General features: G+C 63.0%; 3 protein-coding genes across 7 annotated transcripts; 2 read left to right on the top strand and 1 right to left on the bottom strand.

Moving 5' to 3' along the window:
- Positions 1-4: 4 nt before the first annotated feature.
- PGAM1 (phosphoglycerate mutase 1) lies at positions 5-3,022 on the top strand. Its single transcript, XM_074593106.1, has 4 exons — positions 5-624; positions 975-1,249; positions 1,770-1,950; positions 2,050-3,022. Exons 1-4 carry the CDS (start codon positions 486-488, stop codon positions 2,217-2,219), a joined length of 765 nt encoding a protein of 254 aa, XP_074449207.1. The 5' UTR covers positions 5-485; the 3' UTR covers positions 2,220-3,022.
- A 588-nt stretch (positions 3,023-3,610) lies between these two features.
- Positions 3,611-6,066, bottom strand: EXOSC1 (exosome component 1). The gene is made up of 8 exons (XM_074593107.1): positions 5,979-6,066; positions 5,594-5,709; positions 5,357-5,431; positions 4,620-4,708; positions 4,357-4,390; positions 4,177-4,227; positions 3,996-4,080; positions 3,611-3,873 (listed from the first exon to the last, which is right to left on the bottom strand). The coding sequence occupies exons 1-8, from the start codon at positions 6,007-6,009 to the stop codon at positions 3,767-3,769; spliced, it is 588 nt and encodes a 195-aa protein (XP_074449208.1). The 5' UTR covers positions 6,010-6,066; the 3' UTR covers positions 3,611-3,766.
- Positions 6,067-6,203: 137 nt separating this feature from the next.
- ZDHHC16 (zDHHC palmitoyltransferase 16) lies at positions 6,204-12,984 on the top strand. Of its 5 annotated transcripts, none has more exons than XM_074590171.1 (11): positions 6,204-6,297; positions 8,739-8,991; positions 9,218-9,412; positions 9,632-9,720; positions 9,935-9,963; positions 10,178-10,311; positions 10,539-10,586; positions 11,180-11,265; positions 11,831-11,954; positions 12,029-12,099; positions 12,453-12,984. In XM_074590171.1, exons 2-11 carry the CDS (start codon positions 8,746-8,748, stop codon positions 12,565-12,567), a joined length of 1,137 nt encoding a protein of 378 aa, XP_074446272.1. In that variant the 5' UTR covers positions 6,204-6,297; positions 8,739-8,745; the 3' UTR covers positions 12,568-12,984. The 5 variants fall into 5 exon arrangements, with proteins under 5 accessions (XP_074446272.1, XP_074446275.1, XP_074446274.1 ...); XM_074590174.1 differs by having other exon boundaries at positions 6,210-6,297; positions 11,831-11,949; positions 12,453-12,591; XM_074590172.1 differs by having other exon boundaries at positions 6,212-6,284.
- Positions 12,985-13,136: the final 152 nt, after the last annotated feature.

The following is a 13,136-nucleotide window of genomic DNA, read 5'->3' as shown; positions in this document are numbered from 1 at the left end:
GCCCGCCGCCATCTTGAGTGAGGGCACCGCTGCCCTCACAGGACTAGCCGCCCCACAGCGGGGCGGGTGGGGAGCGGTGTCGGGGAAGCTAAGCGGGGTCGCGCGCGGTTGGGGTTTGGATGGGAGACCTGGTTGGCCTAGGGGCAGCTGTCAGCAAGGGAGGCTGTCTGACATTTCGCTGCATGGGGGAGAAAGCACTGCCGATGCCGCACTCGCATGGAACGGGTGTGATTACGTATAATGCGTATGCATGATGTCACAGTGACGCCACGGCCCTGAAGGTCGCGCCGCCCTTCGCGGCCGCGCCATGCGCTACGTGCGCCTCCGCCCGCCGGCCGCTTTGCGCATGCGCGCCATTCCCGTGCCGCGCGGCGAAGGGCGGGGCGGCGCCGGTAGCGTCAGTCGCGCGCGGCAGCAGCGTGAGGAGAGAGAGAGAGCGTAGAGCACGCGCGCCCCGGCCTCTCCCTCAGCTCCGCTCCTCCGCCATGGCCGCCTACCGCCTTGTCCTCGTCCGCCACGGCGAGAGCGCCTGGAACCTGGAGAACCGCTTCAGCGGGTGGTACGATGCTGATCTCAGCCCCGCCGGTCAGCAAGAGGCGCGGCGCGGCGGCGAGGCCCTACGAGGTACCGGTCACCAGTGAAAAGGAGCGGGGGAGTGGGGTTGGCCGTGAAGGGGGGTGCGGCCGCCTCGGGCCTGATGGGGGTGGTGTGGGGGCTTTGGGGCACTCCGGTGCCGGCTGGTGGTCTCCAGTACCGAGGGGAGAGCCTCTGGTACCTGGGGGGGGCGGGGCGGGTTCTCCGGTACCAGTCGGGTCCCCGCCGTCTCGCCCTAAGGGCGGGCCGGCGGCGGCGGGGACCCGACCGGTACCGGCGCGGTGAGGCCGCTGCCCTTGGCCCCTCACCGGTTGCGTAAGGCCCAGCATTCACCTCCCCGGTGCCCCCCCCCACCCCCTTTTCCCCGTTTTTTTTTTCAGATGCCGGGTACGAGTTCGACATTTGCTTCACCTCGGTACAGAAACGAGCCATCCGTACCCTTTGGACTGTCCTGGATGCCATCGATCAGATGTGGTTACCCGTTATCCGAACCTGGCGCCTGAATGAGAGGCACTATGGGGCCCTCACCGGTTTGAATAAGGCTGAGACGGCGGCAAAGCATGGCGAGGCGCAGGTGAAGATCTGGAGGCGCTCATATGACATCCCTCCGCCACCCATGCAGTCTGATCACCCCTTCTACAGCACCATCAGCAAGGTAAGACCCATTGTTCTTCATCCACCTTGCTGGGAGGCTCCTAAAAGTCATCTTAAGTCCCTACAGTGTGACCTGGCTTTCTCTGCAAGGTCTCCTGTGCCTCTGTTGCAGCAGACAGTACTGTTGTGCATGGTGCTGGCTGGCATTGGGCTGAGTTTGTTCTGCTCCCTCCCTGGGGAGTTGAACTCCTGGACCTCTGGGCACTGCATGGACAGATTCAAAGCCAGGGGTGGGGTGGGACGATGGGACATCTCTGTTAATCATTAGTCCCATGACCTATGCATGGATATTTGCTCTGGTCTCTTCACCCAGAGCAAGCAATGTGCAGCTTTCCCCAGGAAGGTCTCACAGCTTGACTTGGGCTGATTGCAGCCTCAAACCTTAAAGGTGCTTCCTTGCTTCCAAGCCCAGCTTTGCCTACACGTAGTATGTCCCCAGGCAGAGAATTTGGGGTGGGGGGCCATGCTGCTGCCTTCCCATGCTGCGTTGGGCTGCTGCGTGAGCGTGGCTGTTCCTCCAGGACCGTCGCTATGCTGACCTAACGGAGGACCAGCTGCCGACATGCGAGAGCCTGAAGGACACCATCGCCCGGGCTCTACCTTTCTGGAACGAGGAAATTGTTCCTCAGATCAAAGAGGGAAAGCGAGTCCTTATTGCTGCACATGGCAATAGCCTGCGTGGGATCGTCAAGCACCTGGAAGGTACGACAGCCCTGTGGGGGGTATCATGGGAGTCTCTCTGCTCCCTTGGCTGGCACTGTGTGAGTAGGGCCATGAGTGACATCACCTCTGTGTTTGTAGGTATGTCAGAAGAGGCCATCATGGAGTTGAACCTGCCCACTGGGATCCCTATCGTCTACGAGCTGGACAAGAACCTGAAACCTGTCAAGCCCATGCAGTTCCTGGGGGATGAGGAGACGGTGCGCAAGGCCATGGAGGCTGTCGCTGCTCAGGGCAAGGTCAAGAAGTGAGGGCGGGCAGCAGGCTAGCACATAGTAGAGCCCCCCACCATCCCCCACCCCTCTGTGCACATCCCCCACAGCCGTAGGAACTTGGAGCTGCGGAGCTGGAGCAGCTTCCCAGGATTAGGCCCGTTCCCTCGGGACCAGGCTCCCCTCTGCAGACAGCCTTGGGGGCAAGGGGCCATGTGCGGAAATCTGGTGTTAAGGGGAGCCCCGGCTCTGCCAGGCAGCAACCACACACCTCTCTGCGCCAAGATCCCAGCCCTTGGGCCCCGTCTGCAGGGGGACGCGCTGAGCGATCCCTCCTTGTGCCCGGCTCCTCCTTTGCTTTGCTTCCCCAGCAGCTCTCGTCACCTGGTTACTGTAGTTTTGTTGCTTGATCTAGTCATCTCGGGGTGCGGGCAGCGACCAAGATGGATACCCTATCCCCTCGTGGGTGCACAGCACAAGGATTGGGATGCGTAGACGCTGAAAGGGTTGTATTTTGGTGCATGCAGTACAGCACCCAAGGGTGGTACCTGCAACTCTGGACCTAGCTCTGCCAGCTCCTGCTTTAATTTATTGCCTTTGGACAAGGGCGAGGGAGGGAGCCTGTTGTCTGGAGGTCTGTGTCTGCCACATACTTCCCCCAAAAAGCCCATCCTGGTCCTGCTGGTCAAGCAGGTGCTGTTGTGCCCCATCCCACCTGCCTCTGTCGCTGTGGCCTCCCCTCTGCCGGCACTGTGAGCCTGGGCTTGCACGGGGTCAGTGTAACTGTCCGACCATAGCAGCTGTCTTGTTCCGGTTCAATAAAGTCATGCGCAGTAACGAGATACTGGTGCTTTTCTCTTTCACGTGCTCCTGCGCTGCCTCACCCAGCACCTCGTCTGGGCTCCTGTCACACGCGTGTGAGGCAGCAGTGGCTGCTGGGCGCAGTCGTGGGGGTGCAGAAGGCATTCCAGGGGAAGCAAAGCACAGCTCCCCACTCCCTGCCAGCAGGGTGATGCCCTGCCATTCGTGATTTTAAAGGCTCTGGGCGTGGCACACCCCTGTCCCCAGAGGGAGGCAGGGCACATGTGGCCAGAGGAGATGCGGCACCCTGGGGCTGAGCACAGCCAGAGCCTGCACCCGTTATCAGTGCAGGGAGCCAAACTGTGCTTGATATGGATGTGGGGAAACGAGCCTGGTGAGGCTGGAGCCAGCACCACCCAACCGCAAACCAGAGCTCTGTGCCGTTGGCCTCGCTGTAGCCAAGCCCCAAGGCTGTTCCCCTTCCCCAGCAGTGGGCTGGGAACATGTGCTTCCTCCCAGCTGCAGCGCTGGGGAAGCTGTCCCCTCCACGGCCCCGCTACAGGAACCGGACCAGCAGACTGTGTGCAGCCCCAGCCTCCCCTCTGGGCTGTAACAGCAGAGCGCAGAGCTCTCAAAAAATATTTATTATCCACAAATAGAAAAATCCATCCTGCCAACGAAGGCCTGTCCAGCTGCTCCGGCCTCTTGCATGTGTGGAGGTGGCTGGAGCCCAGCGGCTGGCTCTGGCCCCGCAGCCCCCAGTCCCTCGCCCCGCAGGGTCCCTGCTAGGTCTGCAGGAACTGGGGCTGCACACGGGCCACCTTTCGGAAGTCCTTGGTGTGCGTCCGCGGGCACTGCATCTCACACCAGCTGATGGGCACCATCTGCACTCCTGGGGACACCACCCATCAGGGGAGCCCCCTTCCCAAAAATCACACTCCTCCATGTGGAAAGGGAGGAGGCCACATCAGCTGCCCCTCCGGCAGGGATGAGGCAGACCGCTCCAAGCCCTACCTGCCTCGCTGCGTGCCACCACCACCCCCAGCTCGTTCTCTGCCGTGCTCAGCAGGTAGTTGGACTGTGCATCCCCCAGCGAGATCTGGTTGGACTGGAGTTAAGGGAAAGGTCTCCCTGAGGGGACTCAAGCAAAACTGCTGCCCCCCATGGGTCCTCCCAGTGCGAGGGGAAAGGATACGACTTTGGCCAGGACTATGTCACCGGGGCGGAAACTCTTGTACACTTCTACCTGCACAGGAGAGAGGAAGCAAAACCGCACAGTGTGTCGGGGTGCTCGTCAGAGGAGGGACAAGTGTCCCCCACCAGCAGAAAGCGGGGGTGGCTGCGGTAGCAGAGTCACTGGCAGCGCCTCACTGACCTTATCTTTCTCTGTGGCTCGAATATCTTCTCTCCTGAAAAAGGAGACGGAGGGATCTGAGTGAAGGCAACTCTCCAGCCCACGGCAGGAGGTGCCCCGGCCTCCCTGGGTGCCCGCCAGGACATGCTGGACACCTGCCCGGTGCTTGGGGCAGAGCTCCTGTCGGAGCAGCCGGCTGTGCCACCCAGAAAAGCCTTCCTCCCCCCCTTGAGGATGGGGCGCTTGGGTACCCCATCCTGCAGGCAATCCAGCCCTCTCCCTACCGTATGGTCCCTCGGAAGGTGGACTTCAGTGGCGTGGAGCCGACGTACAGGATGTGCACTTTGGCAAAGCGGGAATTAATGCTGCAAACCTGCGCGGGGGAAAAGGGGAATCGGTGCCAATACAGCCCGGCTCACACCCCAGCGCTTCCCACTCCGGGCAGGGAAAGGGCAAGGTGCAGGCAGGGCTGTATGCGGGGAGCTCATGTCTCTCTCAGCCTCCTCCTTGTCACCAAAGAAGGGGCAGCAGAGGTGGGACACCTGGCAGTGAGCCAGGCGATGAAGATGACACTTGTGCAACTCAAGACCCACAAAAAAGGCCGAGACCTGCTGTGACCCCAGTCCCTCTCCCACCATCAGAAAACTAATCCCTGCTCCGTGCCACCCTTCCTCTGAGCTGCCCCAGGCACTGCCCTTCCCACACCCTGCCTCAAAAAGAGTTCTGGAAGGGAGAGCAAAGGAAAACCTCCCCCTCGGCCCACCCCAGCCCGGGGAAGGCAGCAAGGGCAGGCAATGTCGAGAGCAGGTGTCCCCCATGCTGATATTTGGCGGCTTTGTGAGCGAGGGACCCAAAGGACCACGGGGCTGCTCTGCCCTGCTGGGAGTCGTGTGGAGAGTATCAACGGCCTCCTCATCAGCTCGTCACACCCCACACACGCACGGGGAGAAAGGTCAGCGGGGGCAGAGAACACAAAGGCTGAGAAGTCTGCCATAGATCCTGGTGCACCCGCGTGCCTTACCTTGCATGTCACCACAGCCCCCACGTCGGGCAGGAGCTGGGACTCGGCATCTCTCACCACCGACACGACGGGCAGCTGCGGGGCAGCAGAGGGGAGGGTCAGCTCGGGGCACGGCCTGCTGCAGGATCACAGCGGGCACCATCGGAGCCCAGTTCCCCCACCGGGAAGGGGCTGCACAGCCCCAGCGCCCGGCAGCCGGCCCCGGGGAAGGGCAGTGCGCGCCACGTCCGTCCTCACCCCGCTGTCCTCGCTCCTCTTCTCCAGGCAGCCGGCCAGCGAGGAGAAGATGAAGCCGTGCCGGGTGTACGTCCCGCTGCCAGCCGTGGCCTCCTCCGCGCTGCACAGCCGCTCGCCTAAAACACGGGGGCTGAAGCTGCCAGGGCGCCCGACGTCCCCATCCCGCTTCAGGGCTCCCGGGCTCCGCTCCCGGCCGGCCCAACGCGGCGGGGCAGCGCCCCACGGCCCCGGGTCGGCCCTTTCCCGCACCCCCCGGGGCAACCCCCCCTCCCTCGGCTCCGGGCCAGCCCCTCCCATACTCCGCGCCCGGGCCACTCTTTCCCCTACCCCGGGAAACCCCCGCTTCTCCTCGGCCACCCCGCCGCCACCTCCTCCCCTCACTCACCGGGGACGCAGTACCGAGCGGGAGGCGCCATCTTCGCTGCTAGGAGTACGCTCGCAGAAAGCCCTCATCCTATTGGTCCCCGGCAGCCAGGCCGCGCTGTAAGCAGTACGACAATTGGTTCTTCCCTACCCGGGGCGGAGTGTGGGCGCGCTGCCTGCTGGGAGTTGTAGTCCAGCGCCAGCGGGGGGCGCTTCCCGGCATACTCTGCGCGGGCGGCGCGCAGGCGCAGTGCGCGGGGCGGCGGGCACTGCCCGTGGGGGCCGTGAGGGCGGCGGGACGCCGGGCATGGAGGCGGCGGGCGGCGGGGTGCGGGCGGCAGGTCGGCGGCGCGGGAGGACGGGGCTGTTGCTGCGGGGTGTCGTGGGCTTGGGATGGACCGTGGACCGCCATGGGGTTGGGGGTGCTGTGGGGCTGGGAGGCGATGGGGGGGATGCTGTGGGCCTCGAGGGGCTGGGGGGTGATGGGGGCATAGTGTGGGGCTGGAGGGGCTGGGAGGCGATGGGGGGATGCTGTGGGGCTGGAGAGGCTGGGAGGCGATGGGGGGATGCTGTGGGGCTGGAGAGACTGGAGGGCTGCTGTGGGACTGGAGAGGCTGGGAGGCGATGGGGGGATTCTGTGGGGCTGGAGAGGCTGGGAGGCGATGGGGGGATTCTGTGGGGCTGGAGAGGCTGGGGGTGCTGTGGTCCTGGGGGTGCTATGGGGCCGGGTGGCAATGACTGGGGGGGATGCTGTGGGCTTGGAGGGGCTGGGGGTGCTGTGAGGCTGGGGATCCCGGGTGTTACGGGTCTGGGTGCAGTGGGGGCTGAGGGCTTTTTGCTGTTGGTATGGGCAGCCTTTGTTTGATGGGGCTGGGTGGCAGAGGGTGTCTTGGTGCTGTGGAACTGGGTGCTACTGAACTGGTGAGCTGGGCATTGTCGAGCCGGGCGTCACTGGAGGGTGTCACAGGGCTGAATCTGGGTGACTGGGGCCTGGCAGGAGCAGGGCTCTGGCTGTGGCAGGGCCAAATCTAAGGTTCCCCCCTGCCATGATGTTGCCTGTGGTCTTGGCTGTGCTGGCGGTTGCTGTCCCGTCCCATCCCCATGGGCTCAGTGCCCCGCTGGGCTGTGGGAGGGCTGTGGGCTGCGTGAGGGCTGGAGCCCCAGTGCCTGACTGGGCCAGGGAGGGTGCGTGGCTCTGCTGGAACCTCATCCCTGTGGCTGTGCTGCTGCCTGCAGGCAGGTGCCTGGGGGCAGAGGGGGTCCTGCCCTGTTCCAGGCAGCATGGACAGGCTCGCTGCCTGCCCTGTTGGCTCCTGGCTCAGCAGCCGCCAGCTGTCATAGGCGAGGAAGCCTCTTTGATCAGAGCTGGCAGCCTCAGGGAGGGGAGAGCCAGCTGGGTGGGGAGGTGCTCTGTGTTTGGAGATGACCCCAAGACTTGCTGCTGGCTGCAGCATTTTGTCTCTGACCACACTGACAGCATGGGGACGGGTGCCACCCAAAGGCTGCACAGCAGGAAGTTGTTATTCTGCTTCGTACCTGATGTGTTTCAGAGAAAAACCCTTGGCAGAGCGAAGGGGAAATGTGGGGAAGGGGGTGGCACTGGGGTTTGCATATCCCACCTTCCCCTTGCCAAGGTGCAGGACACGTGGGCAGGAGCCATGCCTGTGACGGGTGGACTGTTGCGTCTGGTCTCCTTGTGTCCAGCTGCTCCTAGCCTTCAGATCAGCCCCACGCTCATCTGGCAGGGCAGAGGGGAACCCCTGGCACTTTGGCCAGCCCATCCAGATGCTGCAGCTCCTGCCTTTACCCTCCCTGCTGCTGCGTGAGGGCTGTGCAGTGGGTACAGCAGCACAGGGAGCCGGTCCCCACTGGAGGGACTCTGTGGTGTGGCACCGCTGCCTGGCACCGTGCCGAGGCGAGCGCTTGGCCCCAGCTCAGAACGTGCCCTGGCAGGACCCCGGGGCAGCCTCGCTTCTTAATATTGATGGGCACTGCCTGCACGGAGGCCTGGGGGCCCCAGCCCTGCAGATCATTTTCCCAGCTGCTGGGACGGCTCGGGTTCCTCCTCACTCCCAGTGCAGCTCTTGGGTGGGATGAGGCACTCAGCAGGCAGGGGAGCCTGGGGCTGCCCCGGGCTGCTCCTTCGCTGGTGTGTGGAATTGTCTGAGGTGAATCCAGGCGAAGGGAAGGAGGAAGTGTTGGGACTTTGAGAGTGGGGCTGTAAGGTTGGGAAAGGTGCAGGGTGGCCTCTGCAGGTTGGTCCAGAGGTTGAGGTGAGGGGAAGTATCCAGGCCCCAGTTTTTGGGAGTGAGGAGAAGGGACTAGGGGAGGAGGGGTAATCCTGGCCCGGCTCCTCCACATGCATCTTCTGTGGGTTCCCCTGTACCTGTTGGGAAGGTCTGTGTCTGGGATCATGCCTGGAACTGGCCCAGCATCCAGGATGCTTATGTCTTCTCTGGTTTCCTCTGAGTCAGACTCTCCGTGTCGCTCCCCCGGCCCCCTCCCTGCCGGGAAAGACGAGATGGGACCAGAGAGCGCCTGTGCCCCCTGCTCCATGCAGAGCTGTCCCAGCGACAGTGGCCACATGGCCTCCAGGAGTCTGGGCTCAGCTCCCCTTGCTCTGCATCCTTGTGGAGGGCGAAGGAGAGGTCCCAGCCCTGCTGTGCAGGCAGGCATCTGGCAGAGTTGGTGCAGGGAGCTGCACAACTGGTATCAGCACATCTTGGAGGGGAGACCCTTCCTGAGGGACAGCCAGCCCACACTGAGCTCCTCTTCTCCCTAGGCGTGGCATGGCAGGGATGAGGAGCCGGCAGCGGATGTTTGCAGCGGTGATGCGCCTGCTCCTCAAGTGCCTGCGGCTGGGCCGGCGGCGGCGGTTTAAGCTGGTGCGGCAGGCGGAGCAGCTGTGGCAGTACGGGCACCTCTGCCTCCACTCGTTGCTCTACAACTCCTTCACCAACGGCGACGTGGTGCTTGACTCCCTCTTTGAACCCGTCTACTGGCTGGTGGACCACGTCACCCGGTGGTTCGGTGTGGTGAGTACCCTCACTGGGCAGGGGACACCTGGCTCTGGGGGCTGGGGTGAGTGTGCTGCCGGGACAACTGAGTCTCAGGGCTGCCTGTGCTCTAGGCAGGAAGGGAGTGGGGACCTCAGCCTGTGGTTCAGCTTGTTTTCCTGTGGCTTTATCCTGCCTGTACCTCTGCCCAGGCAGCGAGGGGCAGGTGCTGCCTGCTCTGGTGACCCAGGCCCCTTTCCTGTAGGTGTTTGTGGCACTGGTGATCGGGCTGACGAGCTCCATTGTGGCCATTGTGTACATCTGCCTGCTGCCCCTCATCCTGCAGACCTACACACCCGCCTGGATCTGCTGGCACCTCGCCTACGGACACTGGAACCTCATCATGATTGTCTTCCACTACTACATGGCCATCACCACCTCACCCGGGCACCCACCGCAGGTGAGGCACCGACCGGCAGTGCAGCCTCTCCCAGCTGGGCACTGGGGACAGCTGAATCAGCCTGGTGGCATCATTGCAGGATGCCTCCTCCAGATCAGGGCAGCTAGGCTGGGCAGTGCAAGGAGGGGAGGTGGGGGGTCACAGGGGAGGTGAGGACTGTGGGGAGCAGGGGACGGCTGCAGGGCTTGGGTGCACCAATCTCTTCTGACCTGTGTGCAGGCCAAGGACGATCTCACCGGCGTCTCCATCTGCAGGAAATGTATTGCCCCCAAGCCAGCTCGCACCCACCACTGCAGCATCTGTAACAGGTAGGGCTCCCTCCCTCTGCCCCACTGCACTGGGGGCACCCTCCGGCACTCCTCTCCTTGCCCCCTGCCATGCTGCGAGACCAGGGTCCCTTCCCCTCTGCTCTGCCGGCTTCTTGCCTCATCTCTCACACAGCCCGCAGGGCTGGGGGGGCTGCCTGCCCCCTCCCAAACACGGTGCTTGCACTGACATTGGCAATGCTCTCCTCCCTCCCAGGTGTGTGCTGAAGATGGACCACCACTGCCGTATCCTTCTGCAGTACTAACCCGTGGCACTGTCCTCAGGGGGGTAGAGCTGGCTCTGCTTCCCTCTTCTCACCCTGCCCTCCGTACTGCTCTCCCGGCTCAGCCGGCACAGGGAGGGGTTGCTGGGGGCCGGGCCCGGAAGACTGCCCTGGTCCCTGGGGTGGGTTTGGACCCGTGGTCTGTCATGGTTACATACCTTTAACTCCAGAGGCAGCCTGGCTAAACAACTGTGTGGGACACTACAACCATCGCTACTTCTTCTCCTTCTGCCTGTTCATGACCATGGGCTGCATCTACTGTAGCATCAGCGGCTGGGAGATGTTCCGGGACGCCTACGCAGCCATCGAGGTGAGCAGGCAGGCTCCAGCTCTCGCCCTGCCGTGCACTGAGGTTGCCTGGGCTCCCCGGGCTGAGCTTGCAGAAGAAGGCTGGGCCAGCACTGGCCTTGTAGTGACTTCGCTTCCCCTCTCCCTCCTCCTGCGAGGCCCCCAGCTGCCCTGGTCCTGCGGGGGGGGAGGGGGAAGGGCCCCCTCCTCTGAGACACGTAACTGGTGCCCTGTTTTCCATCCCCCTAGAGAATGAAACTGCTTGAGAAGGAGAGACTGGAGGTGGCTGCCAACCAGGTGGGACATCGCTGCCCGCCAGCTGCTCCAAGCAGTGTGGAGCAGAGCTGCCCTGCAGGCTGGGTCCTGCTTGGGGCCTGGCTCTCAAGGAGCACCCTACAGCCAGAACCAGCCCCCGTGTTCATCTCGTGTCAGAGAGCTGGGGCTGGCCGGGCAGCTCTGCTACGGGCACTGCCTCCAACAGCTTGGGGTCTGCTTCCCTGCGCACCCAGCTTCCAGAGGCTTTGGCTGGTGGCAGCTGCTTGGCACGTGCTGCTCAGGCCATGCTCTCCTGGGGAAGCTGCAGCAGTGCGTACACATCTCACCATGAGCATCAGCTGCGGTGTGGTGTCCTGACCAGTCCCACGGCTGCTCCCTGCCCCTTTACCTCCAGCCCACTGCTTCTCACCCGTGTGCCCGCTCTCAGGTGTCTGTCTGTCTCGTGGCTGTCTCAGGCTGCCTCCCCATCACCCTGGCTGTTGTGTTGGTTCTAGGCACGGTCCTTTCTAGCTGTCCAAGCTCTGCATCAGTGAGGGGTGCAGCAGTCCCCCTGTCTGACTCTAAGCTATAAAGCAGCTTCAGTAATTCTGCCTCCCTCTCTGGTCCTTTTTCAGACGTACTACCAGACCCCGCCGCCCACCTTCTCCTTCCACCAGCGAGCTTTCCACAAGAGCGTGGTCTACCTCTGGGTCCTGTGCAGGTAAGGGGGCCCAGGGGCTGGGAGCAAGGGTGCTGGGGGAAGCTCAGTCTCTACCCCCCCAGGGCTAGGCTAGCTTGCTTTAGCACAGGTGTCCCTGCCCTGCCAGCTCTTCGGCCCCTGAGGAGGGACTTCGGCTCTCTGTCACAGGGGATTAGATGAGCTGACCCACCTACGCAGTTGTGGGTCATAGAATGGTTAGAGTTGGAAGGCACCTTAAAGATCATCTAGTTCCAAGCCCCCTGCCATGGGCAGGGACACCTCCCACTAGACCAGGCTGCTCAAAGCCCCATCCAGCCTGGCCTTGAACACCTCCAGGGATGGGGCATTGACAACTTCCCTGGGCAACCTGTTCCAGTGCCTCACCACCCTCAGAGTCAAAAATTTCTTCCTAATATCTAGTCTAGATCTACCCTCTTCCAGTTTGAAACCATTGCCCCTCATCCTACTGCTATGTGCCCTTGTAGAAAGTCCCGCTCCAGGTCCAGAGAGGCGGCCTCAGTGCCTGGCAGTTGTGGTACTAGGGAAGGAAGGCCTGCGTGCAACCCACTGTCCCTTCTGTCCCCAGCTCGGTTGCATTGGCCCTGGGCGCCCTCACGCTGTGGCACGCTGCCCTCATCACCCGCGGGGAAACCAGCATCGAGCGGCACATCAACAAGAAGGAGAGGCAGAGACTGCAGAAGAAAGGCAAGGTGAGCATAGCCCACAGAGCGGGGGAGCTGCCCAGGGCAGAGCCAGACGTGATGTGCATCTCTCTGGCCTGCAGGTCTTCAGGAACCCCTACAGTTACGGTGGCTGGGATAACTGGAAGGTCTTCCTGGGTGTGGATGTGCCAAGGTAAAGCCCTGGGGCAGACCCTGCCCAGGAAGGTGGTAGCAGGGGTGCTGGGACACTGGTGCTCCCCTTGAGCAACTGGGGCAGAGGAAGACAGTGAGCATCCCACGCTGCGTGCTGCTCTGTGCTCTGCAAGGCACAGAGAACCTGGGCATCAGCTGCCTTGTGGCTCCTCAGCCCTGCCCTGTGGCAAGCTCTGACCTACCCAGTACCTCTTTGCCAAGATAGTCCCAGCTGAAGAGCTGGGCCATCGTGGCAGCTGAGGGACATGGGCTCATAGCCCTGGCTTGGCTCTGCAGAGCTGAGAAGCGCCGAGACTTCAGCTTTTTGCTGTGGCCTCATTCCTCTCCCCACAGGCACTGGCTGACCCGCGTCCTGCTGCCCTCTCCTCACCTGCCCCACGGGACGGGCCTGAGCTGGGACCTGCCTCCCTGCGTGACCAAACAGCGTGCGCCGCTCCTGGCCATCTGAAGCCACTCCTGGCCATCTGGAGCCCGGGTGCTGCAGAGGTCCCTCCCCACAGACAGGGGAGGGCACAGGGGACCTGCTCCGCCACCACAGCTCACGTTGGCCCAAGTGCCTGGCAGAAGGCGGGTGCTGGCACACATCGCTGACTAGAGCCAGAGCCACAGGAAGCTGTTTGGATAGTGTCAGTGCCCGGACGCCTGCTTTGGCTCCTTGGGGGCTGCAGGCAGTCCCGCGGGAAAGGCGGCAGAGCTGCTGCTCCCTGCTCGAGCTGCAGGTGTTGCCCTCACGAGCACAGGTACAGCCCAGCATGCAGCCTGGCTGGCTCTCCGGCAGGGCTGGGCACAGAGGATGGCACCCCTGCCCCTAGGCACTCCCTAGGGAGCCTTTTTAAGACCATCCAATAAATATTTCTTTTTTTAAGGGAGTGTGTCTCTTTTCCCTGGTGGGAGGCACAGATTTCTGGCCACAAGAGGGACCCCTGTGATTCTTGAATGTGGCAGGAGGAGTAAGGGCCCGTAACCAGCAGCACCTTTAGCTACTCAACATTGGCAAGCGCACTGGGATGCCAGCCT

The sequence above is a fragment of the Larus michahellis genome, chromosome 6 (genome assembly GCF_964199755.1).
Source record: "Larus michahellis chromosome 6, bLarMic1.1, whole genome shotgun sequence".
Taxonomy (NCBI): domain Eukaryota; kingdom Metazoa; phylum Chordata; class Aves; order Charadriiformes; family Laridae; genus Larus; species Larus michahellis.
The sequence above is the reverse complement of the archived record's forward strand: the minus strand, read 5'-3'. Positions and strand labels throughout refer to the sequence as shown.